The sequence below is a fragment of the Chelonia mydas genome, chromosome 3, assembly GCF_015237465.2.
Source record: "Chelonia mydas isolate rCheMyd1 chromosome 3, rCheMyd1.pri.v2, whole genome shotgun sequence".
NCBI classification, from domain to species: domain Eukaryota; kingdom Metazoa; phylum Chordata; order Testudines; family Cheloniidae; genus Chelonia; species Chelonia mydas.
Genome location: NC_057851.1, coordinates 114,020,214 through 114,046,677, shown reverse-complemented (window position 1 = coordinate 114,046,677; position 26,464 = coordinate 114,020,214). Strand labels below are relative to the sequence as shown.

At 40.9% G+C, this 26,464-nt stretch overlaps 1 protein-coding gene across 9 annotated transcripts in view; it reads right to left on the bottom strand.

Annotated features, from left to right (window-relative positions):
- TIAM2 (TIAM Rac1 associated GEF 2) overlaps nucleotides 1–26,464 on the bottom strand; it is a 218,690-nt gene that overhangs the window by 39,081 nt on the left and 153,145 nt on the right. For 6 of the 9 annotated variants that reach the window (XM_043543178.1, XM_037895028.2, XM_043543180.1 and 3 more), the window contains 3 exons: nucleotides 26,320–26,412; nucleotides 24,946–25,206; nucleotides 5,092–5,195 (listed from right to left, as the gene is read on the bottom strand). In XM_043543178.1, coding sequence (XP_043399113.1) covers nucleotides 5,092–5,195; nucleotides 24,946–25,206; nucleotides 26,320–26,412 — 458 coding nt within the window. Of the gene's footprint in view, nucleotides 1–2,988; nucleotides 3,095–3,341; nucleotides 3,677–5,091; nucleotides 5,196–24,945; nucleotides 25,207–26,319; nucleotides 26,413–26,464 lie in introns of those variants that run through there. The other 3 variants (XM_043543183.1, XM_043543185.1, XM_043543186.1) reach the window with 3 other exon arrangements.

Here is a 26,464-nt window from a genome sequence, read left to right as displayed (position 1 = left end):
ATGGATGCACATAAAAATTTATAAAATGCAAAGTGACTTTTTATTATAGGAATAGCTATACTGAACCAATGGAAAATTAAACAAACCTTTAAAGTGCTGACCCCAATGCAGGGTTTGCTTTTCTAATACAGGAAGTGACTATTTCAAATGTTTTCAGGCTTTCATTGGTAGAACCTTTTAGACAAGTTTGTGTTGCTGCTTACTGTGCTTTACCTATTCTGTAATAAATTAAGGATTGAAGCCTCCAGGGCTATCCATCCAAACTTTGGCATTAGCACTAAATTCACTAGCAAAAGCCAGCCTTCTGACTTTTTAACGTGGTTTGGCCAAGCAATGGAAAGATGTATGAGAGGGCTCTGTGTGTCCGTGTCCACACCACCCTCTCTTTCCAAGTGCATATCTGTTGAAGAAATGGGTTGTGAGGATCACCATTAAAAGGTAACAGTTTGACACAGCTCAAATTCTGCCTTTTAACATATCCTACTAAGTAGCCGGGAGCCATATTTATAAAGTTGTCAGAGGTTTAGGATGGTGTGAACTTTGTGCAAGGAATCATTTGCCTGATTGGTAAAGATGTTTACTGAGATTACATGTACAAATTGTTTATTTGCGTGTGCAAATGGCCAGATGTATTAGTGGTCATTAGCATAGATATGCACAAAATTTACACAGCCATTCCGGGTAACTGTACATGCAAATTAGATGGATAACTGCAGGCATACTCTGGATAGTTTTGGGACCAAAAAGAAAAAGAAAAGCTTGTTTTTGCCAAAGTTAGGAGTATTGCAAATTGCATACTGAGCATACACAGCCGGTGTGCACTTCTAGTCTTCTGATATTCTGAAAATATAGCTGTTGGGTTCTTCCCATGTGGAAGCAGTAGGACAAACTTGGATTCTCAATGTATGGGGTCCAATAATGTTGTTTCCTAAGCCATTTGGAAATGTGCAGGAGCTTGACCACAGGCAGAGTTAATGAAAATATTAACTGCTCATGATCAGTTTGAAATTTGAAAGTTCTCTTATCTCTGGTAAATGACAAAAAAAAAAAAAAAAATTTCAAACAGTCCAAAATGGGCATGCATTTTTTTCAAACCTTCCAAACATTTGCCTGCCCATAATTTAATATGTCTGAAATGGTTTCTTTCAAGTGGCCCACGAAATACATCCATTAGGTTCTAAATAAATAAATACAATTTCAGCACCAGACAGACCATTTTGCAAAAGCTAAGGCAGCATTTGTAGTGTTTTTTCCCCTAAAGAAAGTGCGAGCAGGACAACTGCTTTGATCACATTTCTGCATTAGACAATTCATTTTGATCTGCCCTTTGAAAAGGGACATCAAATTATTCATAATACTTGAGAACCTGAAATGCCATCATCATTGATTTGTACTCAGCTAGTCAGGGAAACAAAATATGATATTCTAAATATGCTCTATTTCATTTAACAGTTTTGGAAGAGGTTGGCATATGTTACTCTGAATTATTGCATTCATTCCACTATTACTATTATTACAACAAAGTATCAGCTATCTATTTTTTCTATAGATTTTGTAAATACAGGAAAATAACCATTCTTTTTATAAGAACTTTAATATACAGCTTTGAACAAACTGAAGTTATTTCAAATGCATTGCATTATTAACTATTTTGTGAACTATTTTGCGAACTATTTTGCCAAGCTAGAAACATGCAACCAGTCTGAGGATAAAATATGTCTTTAAAAAGAGTGACTAAAATCTACTGTAAACTAATATTTTTTATTATTATCTGGTAAATCTCTGGTCTGAAAACATCTCTCTCCTACTCTCACAGACACACATATCTAATATCAGCAAGAGAGAATGTTTACATTAAGGTCTTTCCTTTTTTTGTTCAAATTTAATTTGTTTCAAGAAGCACTTTTCTCTGATGATGCTTAAAAGAATTAGAGCAGCTGAAAATTAAATAAATAATGTAATGCATTAAAAGAATCTACCAAAAATACACAGTAAAGTTAGACAAGTTATCAATTGCACGGTTATATTTCCAGTTAATATAAACCATAGCTTACAAAAAACATTTTTCATAACTATGACCTATGAATAAAAATAAAAGTAATCGACATAAGGCACTGAATACATAATGCAGCTTATGTTACTTTAATGTATGAAGGACTTGATCTTTGGCAATTGTCAATATATCAGCATTTCAACGAACACCAGAAGCACAAGAAATTAGACTTCAAAGTGATTAAACACAAATAAATCTAATTGAATCAGCAATCGTGCTGCATCCCCAGATTTTTCAAGGTCTTCTATCTTCTGTCAACAATACGCCTACATATTGCAGAAACAATTGCCAACGTTACATACCACTGCCATATAAACAATATTTTAACACAGTTTGAAAAGGTATTGACACAGAATGTGTTAAAAGTGTAACATTTATTGTTAAAAAAAAAAAAAAAGGGTGTGTGTGTGTGTGGGGGGGGCAGTTATTAAGAAGGGTATAAATTGGGCATCTCAGAGAAAGGAAAACTGCCAAAACTACAGAATTGCCAAGAACAGATGGATTTAAGTGTCTACTTATTTTATATAATTTCTTAGAGCTTATCAAGAAGTTTCATTTTCTGTAACTAAGTACTGTAACTCTTTATCTTCCTGTTATCTCATGAATTAACTTTTAGACTGACAGACATAAAACTATTTCAGTTCATTCATTCATCTGTCTCCTGGACTAAACAATGAATGAAAGATTGTTAGTGTCAATGTCATACCCCTACATAAAGATGTTCTTGCCCCAAATTAGTATGCACCTCTGAAATTCATTTGGATGCTCTCTTCACTGCATTCTTCATCAAATCCCTATCCTTTAGGTTGTTACAGGAAAGAGGCTACATAATGAAAAATAAAATCCCCAAAAGTGCAAATATAAAATCTAATAAGTAAACATACAGATTTATATTAAGAGTTTAGCTTTGTTAAGATTGCTTTTTGTTTACTTACTTGTTTTAGGAAAAATTCAACCAAAATTCAAAGGATTCTGCTTCCACAAAGCAAGTGATTACATCTAAAGCTGTTGTCTGTTGGGAAATGAACCACACACACACACACACACCCCAATAAAATAATCCCCAAACTGCCTGTTGTTCCAAGATATGTTCAGAACCACCTACCACCATCAACGTCTTCTTCACAATGCTGTACTTGCATATGTAGCCTCCTCTCACCCCCACACTTCTGTAACATTACATAATACTGAAATATCCTTACAACTGTACTTCCATACAAATGCATCAAACTAGCATACACAGATATGTGAGGCAAAGGAAAAAACAAAACAAAAACAGATACTATACCTTCAGAGGCTGCATTATTTTCTTCTACTAGCTTTTATTAGGAGTGCCTATTGTTCATATGGTGAACAGTCCAACAATCAAAAACAGAAACCACTTCTTTTTGTTCCTAATCACCAAACATGCCCAATGAGGCTACTTTCTAACTTACTGTCTTTAAAAATCCTACATGTATTAGAAACATCGACAGGGTCGTACAAAGAGCTGTGACAGTAATAGGTACCCTCCAACTGAAAGAAGACAATCAATTAAAAACCATTTGCAGAAATTGTAGGGCTGTCAAAGACTCATTTACAGCTGTGGTTCATGAAATCAAACTGCATCTGATTGCCAAGCCATTTTTTCCACTGCATCTAGAAAGCCAGGACACCCTCTGTTAACTCTTAAAAATAACGTTTGCATTACTGTATTCCAATCAAAGAACCCAACTGCAATATAATCTGGGAAATAACTTAACACATTATGCACCGGTATAACTGGTAGAGAATTTAGGAAAGAGTCACCAGGGAGCAAACCTGGCTGATCCCTTCCAGTTCTTTTGGAATTAGCGGTAGCACATAATTTAGATCACAGTAGCTTATCACATCCAATAACTACTATAAATGAATATCTCTCTGTGTATCAGTATCCTGCTGAACTCTCTTTAATTTCCCATTTTCTGGCGTATTTGAAAAAGACATCAGGAATGATTTTGACAAACAAGTCTGTTCCTTTCCTGCTGGCAACTAAATGTTTTTTGCAAAGCAAAAGTACAAAAATGTCTTCCTTCAAGCAGACTGTGATCTGATTTGCATGTCTCTCAGCACTATTCCAAAACCGTTGTTCTCCCTCCTCTCACACACACTCTCCGTGGGCAAGATTACAGTGGATGGGTATTCAAGGAGAAGTAGGAGAGGGGCACCAGGGGTACAAACAGCCTCCTCTGAGTAGAAGACTGCATTGGACTATTGGCGCCCCGGGCAAGAGCCTCTCCTAGACGGGCATGAAGGCTGGATTCAGACAGCAGCATAAATAAATTTTTACAAAGGACGTAGCAGTTGCTTTGATCTCCAAAGCACAATGCACCCCAATGCTCCTAGTAGGATAGTGCACCTCCACATTGCCCCAAGTGAGGCAACTATGTGTTTTAAGGGGCAAATCCAGACCCAGGTTTCATGAACTGTGAGGGCTCAAGACTTCTAAAAATCAGACCCCACGTATCCCTTTTGGCTGGGGGTAGCCAAAAAAATAAATTCTAAAAAAATGGAGGCACTTAGAACTAGCGGACTCTTCTACAGTGGCTTAACTAACTGTTGCTATGGTCACCTCACCCAAAAAAGTTTTTGGAACAACAACAGCACAAAGAATAAGAATGGCAACAGACATTCAGAGAACAGCTAACCAGCTTAGAAGGCATAGATGGTACAGTGATTAGCATGCTAAATTATCTTCTCTTGAGCCGTAGACTCAAACCCCACCTTTAGGTGACTTGCAAAGATGAATTTGGTGAACTCTGCCTTATTCCCATTTGTCCACACGGCAATATCATTAGGGACACAGCAGCTATGCCCCCTGGTATGTTACAGGTCAAGGCTGGCCTCAAGCTAATAATATTAGTCCTCCAGGGTCATAAGCAATAAATTCATTTACTAAGAAGAATAAATATATAAATAAGCTGGCATATAATCAACCCCCTTTTTCTGCAAGCTGCAGTGTGTCATCTCAAAATGACCCCAATTTGTTTATTATCGCTAGGTCTGGGATATGCTCTTACCCTGAAAGGTGGATCAGTCTTCTGCCTATGTGGCACTTGGTCCAAAGTGCCATCAGTACTGCTCCTCTTCAGACCAGCAGTGACATCAGGCACATTGCTAAAATCTGCATTTGAAAGAAAAACCACCACAGTTTAGAGAGTTACCCGTGATGAGAGGGAGAAGAATCAATTTGTTTTCATTTGTAAACGCTCTCTGCTGGTAGTCAGGTCATTTGGGGGGAGGGGGTAATACGTTAGCTTTCCCTATATATATCACAAAAGGAAAAAAGAAATGGACAAACTTCAGAGTGGAAGCTCTGCTTTTAAAAATGCAGCTGGGTAAGAACGAACATCTGAAAAAACATACATATCTGATCTACAAAAATAAATCTCTTCGTTCTTGCTAACAGCATGCTTCCTAATGTAGCCTCATCAGTCTACAAGGCAGCAGTCTGTGCCAGTTGATGGAGATGACCAATCAAAATGATTAAATGTACAAAACCACTCTCTTTGGATGAACACTCTGTTCTAGGACATGACTTGATTTTAAACTCCTTAATGGGCCAAAAAGAGAATCTCGTCTTAGAATAACTAACTTCTCTTGGCCTTTGGCTCCCTTAACATTTTAACCACTTTTGTTATGCTGAATGGTTTTATTTTTTAGCACCTGTGGTAATACAAATCCCACACCAGGCGCAGCCCAAGTACTTGCTTGTCTACACTTAAAGGATGGCAGCAGCGCAGCTATGCCGATGCAGCAGCATCACTGTAGGGCTTCAGAGAAAACCCTACCTCCACCCATGGGCGGGCTTCCCTGTCAGCATAGGTACTTCACCTCCGCGAGAAGTGGTAGCTAGGTCGACAGGAGAAGCTCTCCCGCTGACAGGGAGCAGTCTACATCAGGAGTTAGGTTGGTATAAGCGTCGCTCAGGGGTGTGAAAAATCTACACCCCGAGCGACTTAATTATACCGACATACGTTGATAGCATAGACCAAGCCTTAAGCAGTGAAACAGTTAAAACATCCCTATACGCACACCAGACTTGAGTGGGATTTCGCACGGGTGGGGTCAGATGCCTTTGCAGGATCGGGGCCTCAGCTAATTACCTGCTATGGGGAGGGACTGTCCCCTTAATTGCTGTATAAAATGCTCATTATACTAATTGGTGCTGTACAGAAACGTTAAATAGAATACCTAAGGAAAATAATAAGAAGAAAAAACTATAAAAAAATAAGATAAAATTAAATGAGAGAGCGCTAAAATTAACAGAACAAATAAATAGGCAAGGATCAAAACTTCCACCAAAAAATAAAGGAAAAGACAAGGAAAATAGAGCAGTCAGGTACGAAGCAGAAACATAAATCCCATGAGAGACACTATTCATCACCCCGACCAGTTTGCTTGAGTATTCTGCCCCCCACACACGTATTTTGTCATTTGAGTTTTAAGATTTTTTTTTCAGTGCAATGACTATGTCTTCTCATATATTTACACAGCATTTACTGTTAGCACAACATGGCCTGATTGTGGTTAGGGGCAAAGGATGTAACCACAATTTAAATTTGAAAAAATAATAATTTTTTTAAAAGGTAACAATTAGCGCTGTCAAGTGATCACAAAAATTAAGCGTGCGGTTAATTGCACTGTTAAACAATAATAGAATACCATTTAAATATTTTAGATGATTTCTACATTTTCAAATATATTTATTTCAATTACAACACAGAATACAAAGTGTACAGTGCTCACTTTATATTTAATTTTGATTACAAATATTTGCACTGTAAAAAAACAAAAGAAATAGTATATTTCAATTTACCTAATACAAGTACTGGATCTCTTTATAATGAAAGTCGAACTTACAAATGTAGAATTATGTACAAAAAATAACTGCATTCAAAAATAAAACAATGCAAAACTTTAGAACCTACAAGTCCACTCAGCCCTACTTCAGCCAATCGCTCAGACAAACAAGTTTGGTCACAATTTACAGGAGATAATGCTGCCCATGTTTTGTTTACAATGTCACCTGAAAGTGAGAACAGGCATTCGCATGGCACTGTTGTAGCCGGGACTGCAAGATTAGTACATCTGGCACGTAAATATCTTGTAATGCCATCTACAACAGTGCCATGCGAATGCCTGTTCTCACTTTCAGGTGACATCGTAAATACAAAGCAGCCAGCAGTATCTCCCATAAATGTAAACAAACTTGTTTGTCTTAGCAATTGGCTGAACAAAGTGAGTGGACTTGTAGGCTCTAAAGTTTTACACTGGTTTTGTTTTTGACTGCAGTTATGTAACAAGAAAAATCTACATTTGTAAGTTACATTTTCACAATAAAGGGATTGTATGAGGCGAATTAAAAAATTATATTTCTTTTATCATTTTTACAGTGCAAATATTTGTAATAAAAATAATCTAAAGTGAACACTGTACAGTTTGTATTCTTTGTTGTAATAGAAATCAATATATTTGAAAATGTAGAAAAACATCCAAAAATATTTAATAAATTTAATTTGGTATTCTATTGTTTAGTAGTGCGATTAATCGTGATTAATTTTTTCAATCACAGTTCATTTTTTTGAGTTAATCGCGTGAATTAACTGCGATTAATCGACAGCTCTAGTTACAATAAAGTTTTATTACCAGGGAAGGAGCCCATTTTGGGAATATTACAACGGAGTAAAAGCTGGATACCATACTAACACTGGGAAGGAAGGATATGGCCTGCTAATTGGTCTGGAATTTGTATCCTCGTATTTCTTCCTTTTGTGATGAATGCAAAACATCCTTTGATTGTGCTCTTGTGTGCCATCAGAACTGGTCCCAAAGGTCAGATAGGCAGCAACAACATCAGCCACATGGCTAAAAGCTGCACACCTCTCACCCTCCTGACCCCAAAAGTAAAAGAAAATTCTCTTGGAGAATGTCACATTTACAGATGAGAAGGGATTTAATATTCAAGCTATCAAATGGAACCTGAAGTCAACAATGAAACACAAACTATACAACCTAAAATTTGTACTGAGCAGCTCTCAGCACCCAGAGTTACCAACAACTCCAGTGGGAGCTATGGGTGCTCAGCACATCTTGGGATTTGACCCAATGTGCACAAATGTTTTGATAAGCTCCTTTCCTAATTACATTACTTATGCTATGTTTTGTCATGCTAGCAGGCAGATACATGACTCACCATCATTCAAGAGAAATGATAATGTAACCACCACTACAACTGAAAAGAAAATATGCTTCCTAAGTCAGTTATTTACTATTAATTATTCAATTAAAGCGGGGCAGATAGTGCACAGATGGGATATCCATGAGAAAGGCAAATACATGTGGAGTGTCCAAGAATATCGCACATGTAAGGAAATTTCAGCTCTTGCATCTCTGCAGTTATACACGCAGAAGTCAATATGGAAATTATTCAAAAGACTGTGAATTAAGATACAATGGAAGCATATCCCGTGCAGACATCTGAGGCAGCAGCATTCTTATGCTATATTCCTAGTCAGGAAACTAAAGGAAATCAACTTGAATACGTCAACATCAGCCATCCGGCAAGCGACTTCATCTACCACAAAGAAACCATCAACCAGTGTAAATGTCACCAATCTCCTTTGTCCATTTAATTAACAAAGAAGTCTTAATTACATTCCAGTCCGTGCTGTTTTTACCAGTTCATCCTCCCACTGCAAGTTATCAAGGGAAGCAAGTAGTAACAGGGAACATTGTCTCTAACTATCAGCCTATTAGAATCTTTTTTCACAATACTTCATTCAGGACTTGTTCTATTTTAAATTTTCTGACCAATTTGAAAAATAACTAACACTCATCGTCAGCACATCAAGTGTTACCAAATGTCAAGAGTCTTGTAGCTGGGGAAGCCTCCTCCTATCCCAAGGGGAAAATAGAAGGCAGCATGTTTCAACCTGCTACTCTATTATAGACAACAGCCAGTTGGTGAAAAACTTCAACAAACTCCATATAATAAAGGAACAGATGGCACAGCAAAATTAGCTGTACCCAGTCTCACTCTCCAAACAGGCTCAGAGTGCTGTGGAGACAGCATGCTCAGCTTTGGGAAGTGGGAGAGGTTCTGTGCATCGCTTCACACTAGCCTCCTGTCAGGTTAAGAAGCAGTCCTGACAGACTTCAAAGGTAGTCCTGGCAAGAATGGGGTGACTGCAATGAAATGTCTCAGTAATGGAGGGTGTAAATAGGAGAAATGGGGGTGTTTGGAAGGGAGGGCTGTAGAGGACTCCTTCCTAGGGAAAAGAAGTGGATATAACATAGTCTTTATCAAACTTGGTACAAGGTTAACAAGCTCTTATGCTCCTTAAAAATAAATGACAAAATATTTAAGTTTTTTAAAGGAAATTATTTAACTCTTCAAGCACTCCTGAAGAATAATCATCAACTTCAGTGCTTTCTGCTCATAGGTTTTGTAGTTAAGCAGATTTTGGTCCTGCTTCTCCTCTTATATCTCCTCTCCAACAAGAATCCTGTCTTCCTCCCTGCTCTTGCAAACCTAATGGAAGAAGGGGAGGTGAAGAACAAGCAAACAAAAATACATACACCTACCCCTAAAAAAAAAACCTCATCTACTGGGGAAGGGAGAAGAGCAGAAGACTCATGAAATAGACTGAGGACCTCACCATGAAGACTTGATTTATCTGAGGAGCACTTAGACCAATGGGTCTCAATCTATTTACCACTGTGGGCCTCAGGTGCAGCTCTCTCTATGTGGGCCACAGCTGCACAATATATATACAACCTAAATGGCCCTGAGGATGTCAGGTGTGCTGATCAGGTCACAAGTGGCCTGAGGGCTGCGGGTTGAGGCCCATTGACTTAGAAACTATGGTGATAGGTGTTATGGAAACCCTAAGACAGACAGACAACAAAGAAGAACAGATAGGCTTCAGTACAAACAAGCAGACTTTCATCACTTGCGCATTACTTAGGACTAAAAAAGTTTAAAAAGCTTACTGAGACCAAAGGGCCTGATTGTCCTCTTTCACTGATTTTACATGGGTGTAACTAACACTGGCGTTACTCCTGATTTGTACTGGGATGAGAAGAAAATGGATGCTTTAGACACCTTAGAAAAGTTTACAAGCAACAGATAGAAACCAGTTGTGATGGCCTCAGTCTAATTCCTCCAGGGCGGAGAGCCAGATCTCATTAACTGGTTGTAGTGATAGGCTGTTTGCAGAAATATAATTGTTGCCTCAGGAAATGCTACTATGCTTGCTCATAGTTCTGTAGTACCTGAAGAAAATTTGGTAGCCTATCTAAAATGAGATGGTGGTCCCAGCCCAGTTCCTAGCAGACCAAGTAAAATCATTATTACAATTGGTACTAATTTGCACCAGTCAGAGATAGTCTCAGCAGAGAAGTCAAGATGTGAACAGGCATGGGGACTGAAATATCCACTCACCCTTATAGATGATGGTTTAGATCGCTCGCTATACTACACAATACAACTCAGGAGGAGACTGGGAGTACCAAAGATAGTCGTGCTTCCCCGACTTTGGGCTGGCTGGGTGGCCAGCCAGTTCTTCACCATAACTTAGAGCAGCCTGTGAGCTGCTTAAAGTTATACTGGCTGCCAGGAGACCCAAGGTACTGATACCGCAGCCTGGAATCTGCAGGAAGCATGGGGATCCCAACCACGCTCTGGTCCCCTCCCACACTCTCAGCAGAGAGGGTGGAAGGATAGTGGTGTAATAATTGCTACATGAGCTCTATTCCACTATAGGCTCCCCAGGGTGAAGGGATCATGGATGGTAACACCATCCCTATGCCCAGATACTGCTGCTAGCACAAAGCAAAATAGCTGCACTGCACCAGAGTATCTGAGCTGGTTTCTGTGAGACACACGAGACATGGTAGGGCAATATGCCTACATAATGGCATTGTTTGGAGGCACAGCATAGATAAACTTGCTAGAACCACATTTCAGATAATTTTTATTTGCAACTTGGCAAAATTATTATATTGTACTATATATTAAGAATTAGTAGCCCCAGTCTGTTGTGCGGGAAACAACCAATTCAATGAGTTTCTTGAATGATTGTGCATCCTTTAGACACTGCTTGTAACACAGCCAATATTTAACATAGGATTCCTTCTTTCTCTGTGGCCTGATCTATGACACAGACTTTCCATAACATGGAAATTAGAAACTGCTTTTGTGTAAAGACACTAATTCAGGCGTATGGAAAGCAGCATTTTTTTTTTGTTTTGTTTTGTTGTTATTCTCAAGAATGGTCAGTTATGAAAGCCTGCAAATTCCTCTTATTCGTCTAACAAATGTTACAGCCAAGAGAAAGGCAAGGTTCCAGAAGTCTGGAAAGAATGTTTCCGAAGTCTCTGGTAAAAGTCATTGTATGGCCCCAGACAAATCTCAGGAAGCTGCAAAGCCTTGGTGGTCTTAGTTCCTCAATATCTATTGAAAAAGAGTCAGGGAGTGGTAGATGAAGCATTCCACCATAGCTCGGAGAGCAGAAATATCAGTGTGGTAAATTCTAACAATGCTCCCTAGAGAGCAGAATTCATAACTTCAAATTAAATAGTTCAGCCTGGCAGATAACTGCATCTTATTCTACTGAAAAGTAAAACTATTTCATATTTTCAAACAGTAGAGATACTCTTTTGCAATAAAATTACAAGAACTTAAAAGAGTATATTTACTTTTGATTAAAGCATATATCTTCTTATCCTCCTTCCTTCAAATTATAACCCTGTCACATACCTGAAGCTGCATTTAAATGGAAGGACGCGTGAAGGTGTTGTTTGATCCAGAAAAATGTCTTATAGAGTAATTTACAAGAGAAACTTTTTTGTTTTCTTAAAGAAGATATTTGAGTTTAATAAATATTCACTAAAATACTTGGGATCCAGTCACTTAGATCTGATGCAAGCAAAACTCACTAAAATGAATGAGATGTCTACGTCAGGTCTGAAGAATCAGGCCTTTTAACTTCTTTGGTCCACATCATTTTCCTGGTTATCTTCATGAAGGGGGCATTCTGCATGGTTTCTCCCATCCTGGCTGCAGTCAGTCATCTCTACATTTTCCTGCGTAGGGACCAGAGAGAGCCTTCTATGAAAATTTTGACTGCAGCTGGGAAGGGGTGGGAAAAAGAAGGCAAGCTTCTGGGGGGGGAGGCAAAGCACACTTGTGGAAAATTCAGCAGACAGCTAAGCCATAGCCTTAGGGTGCATTAACTGTTCAAAGCCCTCTTCTATGCTGGGAAATCCCCTTGCAGGAGGGAGATGTGTCCAGAAACTGTGGTAATTGGGGAATTCTTGGTAATGGAGGTTTCAATGGAGCTTTGTTGCGACAGAATCAGACAGGAGGCAGACGACCCCAGTGCTTTTACACAGAAGCACAGGGCTTCCGTCTGGATGCCATTCAAGTCCTTTATCAACCGCAGGGGATCCACTGAGTTTCGGAGCAGAATCTGTGGGGAGTTGTGTGTGTTTGTGGGCAGAGATGGGGCACATCCTGTTCCCTGAAGGAAAGATCTCCTGCTGAGGTGGTCCTCTCCTACAGAAGAAAGGGTGATCAGGTTCTTTGTGAAGTCAAGCCAGAGAGAAAAATTGCATAACCTGTAACACAAGTAGTTATGCACTAAATGGAGAGAGAAGGGGAAGCCTAGATTCCCCTAGAAAACTGAACATGAAAGATATTACTCCAACCCAAGTCATTCTCCTTAGTTCCATATGAAGAAGTCCATCCATTCTTACTCTAGTACCTTGTCGCTACACAATGCAGCATATGAAAACTGCTTATTCTGAGTGATAGCTGCTCATGATGTAAACTAACGACTTTGAGAAGAGATTTAAAACAAAGTTCAGACAAGGCACCTCCTGAACAGGTTTCTAACTTAGAGCCAAATCCTGAGAGTCTTTGGGCTCTCTCTTGACTTCAAGATAAGTTGCAGGAGCTCAGCAAAAATTTAACAATTCTCAGGTATGAGGAGAACACAACAGGTAAGTAATTAAATTAACCCAGTTACTGCCACTAAGTTTTTCACTGTTCTTTGGATCAGAGTTTCTTAAAGTATAGTCTGGAGAATTATTATAAATTTATGAGTTGTACTAGCCAAAATAACTTTTAAAGCAGATAAAAAATTACAGAAGCCAAAATAAAGATGGTTAGATGATAATGTTCACAATGTGAAAAACTAAACTCAACATGGGATGTTACAATTTTCCATAGATAATAAATCAGTTCAGTTAATTCCAGGCTTTCTTACAACTTTTTTACAAAGGCAAAATTTTATCCTAGGTCTACAATTATGTGGGCAAGCGAGTGTGTTATCAGCATGGAATGATGGATCCTTAAATGCAGATCCTTATTAATCTCCTATCAAGTTTATCTGCTAATGGAATTATAGAACTGCTCACGTTAGTTCAGCCAAAGCAATTCTTAATAGAATTCAGAAATTAGACAGGTTACTTAATTATCAAAGTATTGTCAATTCAGTCCAAAATTATCTTGTCAAGGTGATACTGATAGCCAAGCTTTGCCACTTATACACACACAAAACTACGTATCACACATTACACCCAGAACATAATACGCAGATAATAACTTTGCAGATATTTTAATTTCTCTGGAATTTTAATTCAGTAGGCTCTCATGTTACTTTAAACAAAGGTTCAAAGAGTGGGTAAACCTGCAGCTTACAAGCCAATTCAAAGATTCTTCCTCCTTTTGTCTAACAAGCGGTCTGTTCTGTTGCCCACAATATCTGTGTGGTTTCTGGGCTGAACTCTGAAACACTCAGCGTTTCTCACAGTTAACTTTTGTTGTGGGGAAGCCCAGTCTCCTGATTCAAATAGCACTAGGCTTAGTTAGTGTACTGAGTTTCTCCACCCTCAACACACTCAATTACTTATTGAGCTGGCGTAACTTCTAGACAACTAAAATTAAACTTGTTAGTGTAGCAAGTGCATGTAAGAGATTTTAGTAAGTCAGCAGGTTTTAAGTCAGGAACATACTTTCTGAGATGCATTTAGCCTCGCATAACAAAACCGTCACTTGGGTAAACAATACATGTATAAAAGCCATTCGCTACTTATCAGTTGGAGCTGGTATGAAGGCAAGTTCTCTAGCTCAGCTTCGCAGTTGCAATGACTAGTTACTCAAAATAGGAAGTTCATTCAGGTAATTCACTCCAGGTGTTGTGACAGCTGTATTCCTATTCTCTTTCCAGATTTCACAGTGGTTTCCCTAGATAGGCATTTAAAAGATAGAGTTCACGGGCTGTTGTCAGAGACAAGACTTTAGCTATTACCAAACAGAGAGTGCTCTTGCAGGCCGGACAGTGAAAGTCCTGCTCACAGTCTCTCTTGTTCAGATGTTTTGGCTTCATGACGAAACATGTTGAACAATACAGGGCATTTTATATATTTTCTGTTGGTGACATGGCCTGGTTCCTCTTCTTGGCAAAGCTAGTGAGGACCAATCAGAAAGTAACTGAGGCTTCTTCTGATAAAGATTTGAAATGTGTAGCCAGGATACAAGTTGTGTCTCTTTTAATCAACCAATGAGAAAACAAGGTTATCTTTGTTTCTCGCAACATTGTGTCTGCAAAATTTTTGTGCAAAACATCTTGTATCATACCAGTTTGTGTAAGATGTGTTGGCCCATATGTTGAACACCTCTGGCTTTGCTCCAGTCAGCAACCTACTTCAGCAAGTTATTTTCTGTGGTTCCTTCGCAGCACGTTCCGACTTCACACAACTCCATGCTTTTTTTTAAAACAGCACTTTCAATTGTCTGCAAAAATGTCCATTTTGACATTAGAACAGAGTCTTCATGTAAAGTCTTTTCACACTCCTTGATGGTTCTATTTTTGTTTAATGCAGCAACATGAAGTCATTTGATTCATTTGTTTGGGCAATCACCAACTGGTGATAACAATTAATGAAATCATACAAAACAGCTGTATACACCTCAGTAACAGTACCTGATAATTCCCTATACCTCAGTGACAAGGTTAGTAGGACCACTTCACACGTGAAACTTTCTCTGTGCAGCTGCCAACCATAAGATAATCAGTCCTTATGGTCATTTAAGTCATACTATTTTGACTGGTTTACCTTAAAGATTGGCTTCTCGGTATGCCTTTGGGATGTATCAGCGTCTTTATACAAAACAAATACCTTGTGAGATATACCTTTTTTAAAGAATAGTTGTATCTATCTATATCTATATATCTTACTGATCACATTAATTGGGAGGGCAATCTTTGAGGAGGCTGAAGAATAGAGGATATCAAGGAATTGATGGTAGGTATTATTGACTTCCTCCAATGAATCTGGACACCCTCTGCCAGTATCTGACACCCTCTTTGCCAGTTCCTGAAAGAGCTCAAACTCATCCACCAAAGATGGTAGAGAAGGCATGATGGCTTCATCTGGAGAGGAGGAGGGTAGGGTCCTTGGAGTCTCTTTCTCCTCAGTACCAACTTCCTGTTCCTCTAAATCTCGAGGTGGTTCTGAAGTGAGTGTGCCTCAAGAGTTCTCAGGCAAGGCTCAGAGTTCGAGAAGCATGTTGGCGGTGCACTGCCCAACTGTCTCAATGTGGCCATTGGGGGGGAGGGTGGCATAAAGCCCAGTGGTAGCACCCATGGGGGGCCATACCATATTGGTGGTGGTGGGGCCATCTGTGGGTATATCCTTGGGCTCTGTTGGTAGTGAGCACCATATGGAGCTTGGGAAAAGTACTGCAACACTACCTCCTCAGGGTTGCTGTCTGAACCCTTGCTAAAGAGTGGAGGGGCATGGCATGGCCGGGGGGATATTTCCCATGCTCTGTAGAGGCTCTTGGTACCAAGAGGAGGGGACTCCAGTGCATCTGGCATGTAGAGGTCTCTTGATGGCAGAGTTCCCCCTGTACCGATCATCCTGGTGTCAGTGGCAGTGCCGGAGGGACGGGATGTCGTCCGCACCAGTCACTCTTGTGTCGGTTGAGCCACCGCTGGCAATACTGATGTGGGCTCATGGTCTGGGAGCATCTTTTTAAAGAAGTGTTTACTCCTGTCCTTTGGTGCCGATGACTCTGTGCCTGTGCCCATCAGGTCCATGGGCCATGGTTACTGTCTGTTTCCATAAGCTAGGGGTACCGGACCGAGATGACCTCAGTGCTGAAGATACTGAGTGAGATAGTGATTGCTTGCAGTTATCTCGGGGCTCACTTTATGGGGGCTTCCCGCTCTCTTCTTCGAAGATTTGAGAAAGGGGTCCACAGCCTGCTTCTTCAGCCTGCAGCCCCTAGATATAGAAGACTGTAGGAAGACTCATGTCTACCAGGCTACTGGGGTTGGAGAACTGCCTCCATGAAGATAATCTTCTGGCAGAGCTCTGTCTTTGCAGGATCTTGGCTGGAGCTGTTGGTAAAGACTACATTTCTGTTGTGTGGCGCCTTCCCCAAGGCAGTGAATGCACACAGTGCTTATCCATGATTGGGATCGCCTCTTTACAAGTGAGGCACTTCTTGAAGCCCGGCAAACCAGGCACATCCTGTTGGGGGAAAGGGCCCCCAACAGGGGAGAAAATGTGGGAAGAAAAATAAAAACTTTATTTTTTTATTTTTAAGGGTAAAATAAAGAAAGGGGGGAAACCACAGCTAGAAATACAACTAGGAGACTAAGTAACCATAGGTAAATAGATTAAGATGATAGTCTTAACAGACTGCTATTGACTGCGTCTCTAGCCAAGGGTAGTCGAGAATGAACTGAGGACGGTTAGCCCACGTGCACTGGCTAGCCTCGTGGTGCAGCCCAAGGAGAGACAGCGCATGTGCGGGCCCAACAGACACTGCTACCGAAGTTCTCTGATCAGCAGTGCAGGGACACAGGCAGACCTACAGTGAAGCAACCATAAACACACTACTCAAAGAATAAACAATGTTTAAATGCATGGAACACAAACAAAAGACACAGGAGCAAGGTAATTTCCTCAGGAAGAACTACATTATGTAAATGTTACCTCTGGGGTAATTTTATCTATTTTCATCTCAAGGCAGTGTTTTACAAAAAGCCATCAGTGTAAGTGAGGAATATTTCACAGATTTACTGAAAGATCTGAATCAACAGATGGAGGGAGACAGAAAGAGACGTGGGCTGCTGTGAAACTGGCAAAAGCCAGTGCTTCAGTCAGAGTCTGCTACTGGAAGCAATGAGTTTATCAGCTTGAAGTTCTTCCAACTCATTTTCTCTCTTTTTCTTAATACTATTATAATGTGAGACATAGAAGACTTCGAGAATGAGAAATGCTCTGGACTCAATGATCTTTCTGATGGAAGCTCTATAGGAGCAGGGCAACCTGATCTTTATTAGAGAAAACTAATTAGCCTCTGAAGAAGTCAAGAGGGGGACATCCCTCTTGAAGGTATTTATCTGTCTAGGCTAGGATGACCAGACATCCCGATTTTATAGGAACAGTCCCAATATTCGGGGCTTTGTCTTATATAGGTACCTATTACCCTTCACCCCCAGTCCAAATTTTTCACACTTGCTTTCTGGTCAGCCTAGTCTAGGCATTTATGCGACACCTTGTTATCTGAGCGTCTGTATGGCAAATTTGAATTTGAGACAATGAAGATCTTGAGATATTGTAACAACAAATCATTTCCTGAAAACGGCTCTGTAATAGAGATTTAAACCTATTCAGATCAACCTCTGTTTGTAGCTCATGCTTCAGATGTCAGCAGAAGATTCATTAATTAAAAAAATAGACACACTAAACACTAGCATACATAGTATTCAATTCTCGTCATTAACTCTGCTGTTTATTTCTCCATCATCTACAGCATGTAGAAATGGGGCAAGTCTATATTTTCCATGGCAGGAAAAATTCCATCCTAATTCCCTCATTTTTATTACTTCTTTACAAATATTTGTTTAACTTCCTTAGGACAGAGAACTTGGTGCAAATTGCTCAGCTAATTGGGTTTTCAGTGTTTCATTTTATTTCTTTTCCAGTATAAACACGTGGCTCAGCAGCAAGTGCATGCTTCCACATGGGAAGTCAGATTATAGCATCGGAGAGGCTGTATACACTGCCACAGCCGAGTTCTGGTCTCCTGAAGGAAATGAATCACTCTTATAGAAAACTGAACTTCCAATGCCTGGTTTTTTAGCAGTGGAAAACCAATCACTTTTCTTCCCTTCTCTTTGCTCAGAATTGCCAGATTTTGACACAAGGTAAAATGTCACGTCTGCAATGCAAGGAATTAGGTAGCAAACTGCATTTGTCATAAAGACATTAAGGAGTTATAAGCATATAAATGAAAACTCAGACAAACCCTATCACTAAAGCTAAATGAAGTTAGTGTTTTTCAAAAGATTACTTTATAGTAACTTCTGCTTCATTATAGGCCAGATGTTGTTACCCAGCATGACTAAAGGTAGGTCTACACTTACAGCAGTGTGTGTAGGGGATAGGCACTGCATATCCAGCTAGCATGGGTATAAACAGGAGTGTAGGCAGTGGGGCTCGGCAAAGGCAAGGGGAGTGCAGTACACGCCTGAACTCCCAGGTCTCACACCCTACCCACCTAAGCACTGCCTCCCACTACCCACATTAGTGCCTACGCTGCTATTTTTAGCAGTGTAGTGTTGCTCTGCCTCTCCCCTGCTGAAGCCTTTCCCCGCTTTAGTGAAAGGCTGCAGGGGCAGGGAAAGGCTCTCACAGGGGGGAGGCAGTGGGGAAAGGCTCTGGCAGCTCACCACTGCCAGTATGTTTCACTGTGGAGTACAGATACATGCGTAATGCTTGTACTCTACATGCTGCCATAAATGTAGACATAGCCTAAGGGTATCAGCATTTAGTCCTATAGGATAATAATGCATTTGGAGTATATTTCCCAGACTTGAAGAAGAGCTCTGTGTAGCTCAAAAGCTTCTCTCCCCCCTCAACAGAAGTTGATCCAGTAAAAGATAGTAGCTCACTCACTTTGTCTCTCTAATAATACTCTGAAAAAAGAAAAGGAGTACTTGTGGCACCTTAGAGACTAACCAATTTATTTGAGCATAAGCTTTCGTGAGCTACAGCTCACTTCATCGGATGCATACTGTGGAAACTGCAGAAGACATTATATACACAGAGACCATGAAACAATACCTCCTCCCACCCCACTCTCATGCTGGTAATAGCTTATCTAAAGTGATCACTCTCCTTACAATGTGTATGATAATCAAGGTGGGCCATTTCCAGCACAAATCCAGGTTTTCTCACCCTCCGCCCCCCCCCCCCCCCAAACTCACTCTCCTGCTGGCAATAGCTCATCCAGACTGACCACTCTCCTTACAATGTGTATGATAATCAAGGTGGGCCATTTCCAGCATAAATCCAAGTTTAACCAGAACGTCTGAGGGGGGGAGGGAGTAGGAAAAAACAAGGGGAAATAGGCTACCTTGCATAATGACTTAGCCACTCCCAGTCTCTATTTAAGCCTAAATTAATAGTATCCAATTTGCAAATGAATTCCAATTCAGCAGTTTCTCGCTGGAGTCTGGATTTGAAGTTTTTTTGCTGTAAGATAGCGACCTTCATGTCTGTGATTGCGTGACCAGAGAAATTGAAGTGTTCTCTGACTGGTTTATGAATGTTATAATTCTTGACATCTGATTTGTGTCCATTTATTCTTTTACGTAGAGACTGTCCAGTTTGGCCAATGTACATGGCAGAGGGGCATTGCTGGCACATGATGGCATATATCACATTGGTGGATGTGCAGGTGAACGAGCCTCTGATAGTGTGGCTGATGTTATTAGGCCCTGTGATGCTGTCCCCTGAATAGATATGCGGGCACAGTTGGCAACGGGCTTTGTTGCAAGGATAGGTTCTTGGGTTAGTGGTTCTGTTGTGTGGTATGTGGTTGTTGGTGAGTATTTGCTTCAGGTTGGGGGGCTGTCTGTAGGCAAGGACTGGCCTGTCTCCCAAGATTTGTGAGAGTGTTGGGTGATCCTTCAGGATAGGTTGTAGATCCTTAATAATGCATTGCAGGGGTTTTAGTTGGGGGCTGAAGGTGACGGCTAGTGGCGTTCTGTTATTTTCTTTGTTAGGCCTGTCCTGTAGTAGGTGACTTCTGGGAACTCTTCTGGCTCTATCAATCTGTTTCTTCACTTCCGCAGGTGGGTATTGTAGTTGTAAGAATGCTTGATAGAGATCTTGTAGGTGTTTGTCTCTGTCTGAGGGGTTGGAGCAAATGCGGTTGTATCGCAGAGCTTGGCTGTAGACGATGGATCGTGTGGTGTGGTCAGGGTGAAAGCTGGAGGCATGTAGGTAGGAATAGCGGTCAGTAGGTTTCCGGTATAGGGTGGTGTTTATGTGACCATTGTTTATTAGCACTGTAGTGTCCAGGAAGTGGATCTCTTGTGTGGACTGGACCAGGCTGAGGTTGATGGTGGGATGGAAATTGTTGAAATCATGGTGGAATTCCTCAAGGGCTTCTTTTCCATGGGTCCAGATGATGAAGATGTCATCAATATAGCGCAAGTAGAGTAGGGGCGTTAGGGGACGAGAGCTGAGGAAGCGTTGTTCTAAATCAGCCATAAAAATGTTGGTATATTGTGGGGCCATGCGGGTACCCATAGCAGTGCCGCTGATCTGAAGGTATACATTGTCCCCAAATGTAAAATAGTTATGGGTAAGGACAAAGTCACAAAGTTCAGCCACCAGATTAACCGTGACATTATCGGGGATAGTGTTCTTGACGGCTTGTAGTCCATCTTTGACCAATGTACATGGCAGAGGGGCACTGCTGGCACATGATGGCATATATCACATTGGTGGATGTGCAGGTGAACGAGCCTCTGATAGTGTGGCTGATGTTATTAGGCCCTGTGATGGTGTCCCCTGAATAGATATATGGGCACAGTTGGCAACGGGCTTTGTTGCAAGGATAGGTTCCTGGGTTAGTGGTTCTGTTGTGTGGTATGTGGTTGTTGGTGAGTATTTGCTTCAGGTTGGGGGGCTGTCTGTAGGCAAGGACTGGCCTGGTCGGAGAACACTTCAATCTCTCTGGTCATGCAATCACAGACATGAAGGTCGCTATCTTACAACAAAAAAACTTCAAATCCAGACTCCAGCGAGAAACTGCTGAATTGGAAGTCATTTGCAAATTGGATACTATTAATTTAGGCTTAAATAGAGACTGGGAGTGGCTAAGTCATTATGCAAGGTAGCCTATTTCCCCTTGTTTTTTCCTACCCCTCCCCCCCCTCAGACGTTCTGGTTAAACTTGGATTTATGCTGGAAATGGCCCACCTTGATTGTCGTGCACATTGTGGGGAGAGTGGTCAGTTTGGATGAGCTGTTGCCAGCAGGAGAGTGAGTTTGTGGGGGGGGGGGGGCGGGGAAACCTGGGTTTGTGCTGGAAATGGCCCACCTTGATTATCATGCACATTGTAGGGAGAGTGGTCACTTTGGATAAGCTATTACCAGCAGGAGAGTGAGTTTGTGTGTGTATGGGGGTGGGGGGGTGAGAAAACCTGGATTTGTGCTGGAGATGGCCCACCTTGATTATCATGCACATTGTAGGGAGAGTGGTCACTTTGGATAAGCTATTACCAGCAGGAGAGTGAGTTTGTGTGTGTATGGGGGTGGGGGGGTGAGAAAACCTGGATTTGTGCTGGAGATGGCCCACCTTGATTATCATACACATTGTAAGGAGAGTGATCACTTTAGATAAGCTATTACCAGCAGGAGAGTGGGGTGGGAGGAGGTATTGTTTCATGGTCTCTGTGTATATAATGTCTTCTGCAGTTTCCACAGTATGCATCCGATGAAGTGAGCTGTAGCTCACGAAAGCTTATGCTCAAATAAATTGGTTAGTCTCTAAGGTGCCACAAGTACTCCTTTTCTTTTTGCGAATACAGACTAACACGGCTGTTACTCTGAAACCTAATAATACTCTGAGGCACTTTTCATTTTCAAACACCTTACACAACTTAACTAATTCTCTTATCTTCCTCTCAGAGCTTCTAGGTATAATCATCTGCTTTTTATAAATGGGTGAGTAGAAAGATTAAGGCCAACATATTCCAATGTGGCCTCTGCCCAATTTGAGACAACAGGTGTTTGTCTTTCAGAAGTGCTCAGCACATGCTAATCTTCCTGACTTTCTAAGGAGCTGTGGGTGCTCAGTATCTCTGAAAAGGCGGCTCAGGTTGTTTCAAGTTGGACATTATAAGGAACCAAAAAATCAGAAGCCACCTTGGAAAACTGTGGTCTAAGTGACTCAATTAATACCACCCAGGGTAACAGTATCAGAGCCAGAGTTAGAACTAAGGAGTCTCTGGCACCCAAGCCTGGGTTCAGACTACTACACCCAAGTTATTTATAAATAAAAAGAGAATACAAGGATGAAACCCATTAAGATTACCTATTTAAGTCAAAGTAGCACCACTTTCTTTTGTTTCTATATCAGTGGTTCCCAAACTTTTACAGCCCGCGAACCCTTTTCGCTAAATTGTGAAATCTCGTGAACCTCCTCCTAAAAATGAATATTTCCAGGAATTTAAGTTTAAATTTCCTCCGCACTCCGTGGGGCTCCTGCTGCTGGATCCTGTTGACCGCCCTGGTTAACTGAGCTCCACTGAGCTTGGGCTGCAGGTCCTGCTGACTGCCGGGGCTCGGGCTGCCAGCCCCAACTGCCAGGCCCCGCTCTCCCTGGGGCTCGAGCTGTCTGCCCTGCAACTGGGTCCCACCTGCTGCCTCCAATGCCCAGGGTCCTCTGGCCGCCATGAGTGAAATTTTTCTGGTGAACCCCCTGTAACATTCTGCGAACCCCTGGGGTTTGCGAATCCCAGTTTGGGAACCACTGATCTACATGAACCAAATTAGATGACAGACTTTCTCACAGAGCTTGAGTTAGAACAATTTCCCCTTCCCGCTCTGCCACCCCCATTTCAAGGTAAACCAGTCTGCCTTAACTGCTTTCTTAATCAGATAAGCATATACAGTTTAGTGTCTAGAGTATGAAACATACTCTAGCAATATCTTATTATAATGGAATATCTGGAGATTAACCGAAGTTGCAAATTTGTCTCTGAGAAATAACGAATCTGGTGAATGGACACATACGTTTATTATACTGAATACTCCAGGTAATGCTGGCCTGTAATATCAAACCAACAAGCTGAGTAGTGGCCCTAATATAACTAATTAATTAGTTCCATCATAATTTTTGTTTTAATGACACTAACTTTTATATGCCAATAGTCAATTTAATGGTATTTTAAATTGAACTAAGGCCCCAAGAAAGATGCTACCGAGGGTATCACAAATCTTGTAATCAGAAATTATTTTTTTAATTTCAAAGATGACCCAAAAAGTTACTTTATAATTAAATCCAACCTATCAACTTCTCCTTTGTGATTTTTTTATTCTTTTTTTAAAAATCATGCCAAGATTAAGATCAGAAAACACTTGCCTCCACAATTAAGCACAAAGAGGACTTCCTCTCCCTCACGCAGCAATGACCCTGATCTAGGTTTCCTGTGGAATTTTAATAGCATCCTCCAGATGTATAAAGAGGGAATTGCACCTTTTCCCCCCATTCATGATACATTGAGTTAAATCTGCTTATATCTTATAGGCACAGTTTTCCAGGGGAGAAAATCCCCCCAAAATACTTTATATTTCAAGCAGTATCTTAAAAACATGTTGACATCACAAAACAGATTTGTTCAACACAACAGGGCAGTCTCAATCACAGTGATGTTTATACTGCTTGTTTGTGATGTGGCATTTGATAGAATGTTTCAGTTCACAAAAGGCCAAGTCCTGCAGTCCCCACTCACTCCTATTTAGACCAACAAGTCCATGAGATGATGGGTAAAACTGGCATTGGCCTACCACGGACTTGGGGGTGGGATGGGGAGAGAATGCTTGACAGAGCTCAATGGTGCTCTAGGGGCATGATCCGGCTCCCACTGACTTCTATAGGCACTGGCTTAGACCCAAGGGGAGTGTGCCCACTGCTACAATCCTTGAGGGTGTGCAGCATGTATGAGCTGCCTTCTACTAGCTGGTAGGGCAGAAAACAGGATGATACACTCACCTCCTTCCTGACCATTTATGGGTGTTCATGATGCTAGCCAGTCCTAGCACTAAAGATCCTTGCACCCTCCCCCATCTTGTTCTTCGATATAGAATATGGCCACAATCTCACCCTCACCCCATACATTTAGCATACTTCCTATATCTGATAGTTAGTATGACAACAGGATTGAGAAATTCAAAGAGAAGGCAGCTGAATAATCACATTAAAAGTGTCTCAAGGTAAAAAATACATTTATATAAAGCGGATACCTGTATTCTCCTGGAATGCATTAAAGAAAACACTGATTGGTGGGAAAGGGTGCTGTAAAATGTCTCCATTTTCAGCAGGATTATTGTTATTATTTTCATAATGCCCTAAATGTACATGGTAAGTTGCACAAATGAAGCATATTAAAACATACAGCAAAACTTCTACCCCTAAAAGCGATACCATTTCAACTTTTGATGCTCACATATGGTTATACTGGGTAGCCTTGACATTGCAAAACAGAGTACTTGGCATTACTGGGATGATACAGTGGAATAGGTTAAGAGAACATAATTTTCCTGTAGAAATGATCATTTTCTGTTTCATTGCTACTCTCAGGAAATCACTCTAATTACAGAAATGCATGAAATTTAAATGGATTTTACACAGTTTATATCTGGATTCTTCTCTTGTAGCATGAGAATAATTTTTTTTAATGGATTTAAAAAAAAAAAGAAAGAAAGAAAAACTAGTTTTAAAATAACTGGCTGGCCAGGGAAAAATACAATCATCATCATCTCCTCCTCACCATTTGCAGTATTCTTTTTGAAGTTATCCAGAAATTCTTCCAGGAGCTGTGACTGGTTAGGAGGGGGTAACAAGCTTTTCGGGTCCCTGGAAATGTCGCCATCTGACCACGACGTACATAATGCTCGCTTAGGGCCATAATGACTTGCTTTCACCGTGAGCGTGACACTTCTCTCGGAAAACAATAACTCCATCTGCCTGAGGTCAAGATCAGACACAGCCTCTCCATTTATAATCAAGATTTCATTGCCCACTCTCACCCCTGGGAGAATGAGAAAGGAAAGAAAATACTGGAGCACTGAAGAACAGGGCTACAAAACAAATTGTATTGCATTTTGATTATACATATTTTTATACAAATGACCTAATCCTGCAGTTACCCCACTGAGGTCAGCGGGAGTTTTGTGTGCGCGCCATGACTGCAGGATTGGCTATTTGTTGTGCCACCTATGACATGGTTGTTTCTACTCAAAGGCTAAAGCAGGATGACTCTGACATGCAGCTTTAGAAAAGGGTATGATAGAAGAATCACACAGACTATCAGACCATGAGTTCATCTTAAGGTGGCCCTCAGCATCCTGAAAAGCCTATAGGCAAAATAACTCTTATTTTAGGATCCCAGTTCAGGAAACACAAGGAGCTTTATCAGGCTGATTTGTTCATTCTTGCAAAATTGCAACAGGGAAATCTAACAAGTGAGGTTTTTATGGGAGAGTTCAGTTAGATCTAAATAGTGGCAACTTGTACATTTTAGGATCAGCAACAGCCAGTTGGCCACTGCACTCCAGATAACTAAGGGAATAATTCTCCCCTTCCTTTGCAGGCGGGTGCCAAACACAGCAGAATTGATGCAGTTCAGCAGTGTGGAGGGGAAGGTGAGATGTTAAGAGGCTGATGAGGAGGCGTACAGTCCATGAGCACCACAAAGTAGAAAACTTCAGTGATACCCTGCAATGTAATGCACAAGGTAGTTCTTTGGGAGCCAGCCTGTTGCATACATCACTGCTTGTTGCAGGCAAATGGGAGGCTAAGAGCCATGGAGGTTAATTCAGCCGTGGAGGTTCCATCGTGTGAGGTGGAGAATTTCTCTCTTCTGTCCCTGCACAGATCCCAACGTTTAGTGTGGGAGCAGATTTTGCCCCAAGTGTAGACAAGCATTCTTTTCACTTCACCTCTTGTTAGAAGGATTCCTCGGCCACTTTATGTAAATAATCTTACATAGGCTTCATCTACTGTACATGGTGATCAAGCAAGAAGACCAAGGGTAGTAGAAGCAAAGAACCATTTTCAGACAATTTTAAAGCTCCCTAAAGTTTGCTACTTAATAAAAAGTAATGAAAAACATAACAGTGCTTAGTACAGCCATGACACAAACCTTCTTTGTAAGCCAGTCCATCTGGAAGGACATCACTTATGAGTATATGAGTGAGATGCTGGTTTTCAACAACTTGAGCTGTGACTGCAAACCCTGGAATTAAGAATAAAGATGGTTTTACCCTTACCACTTGGTCTGCTTAAAA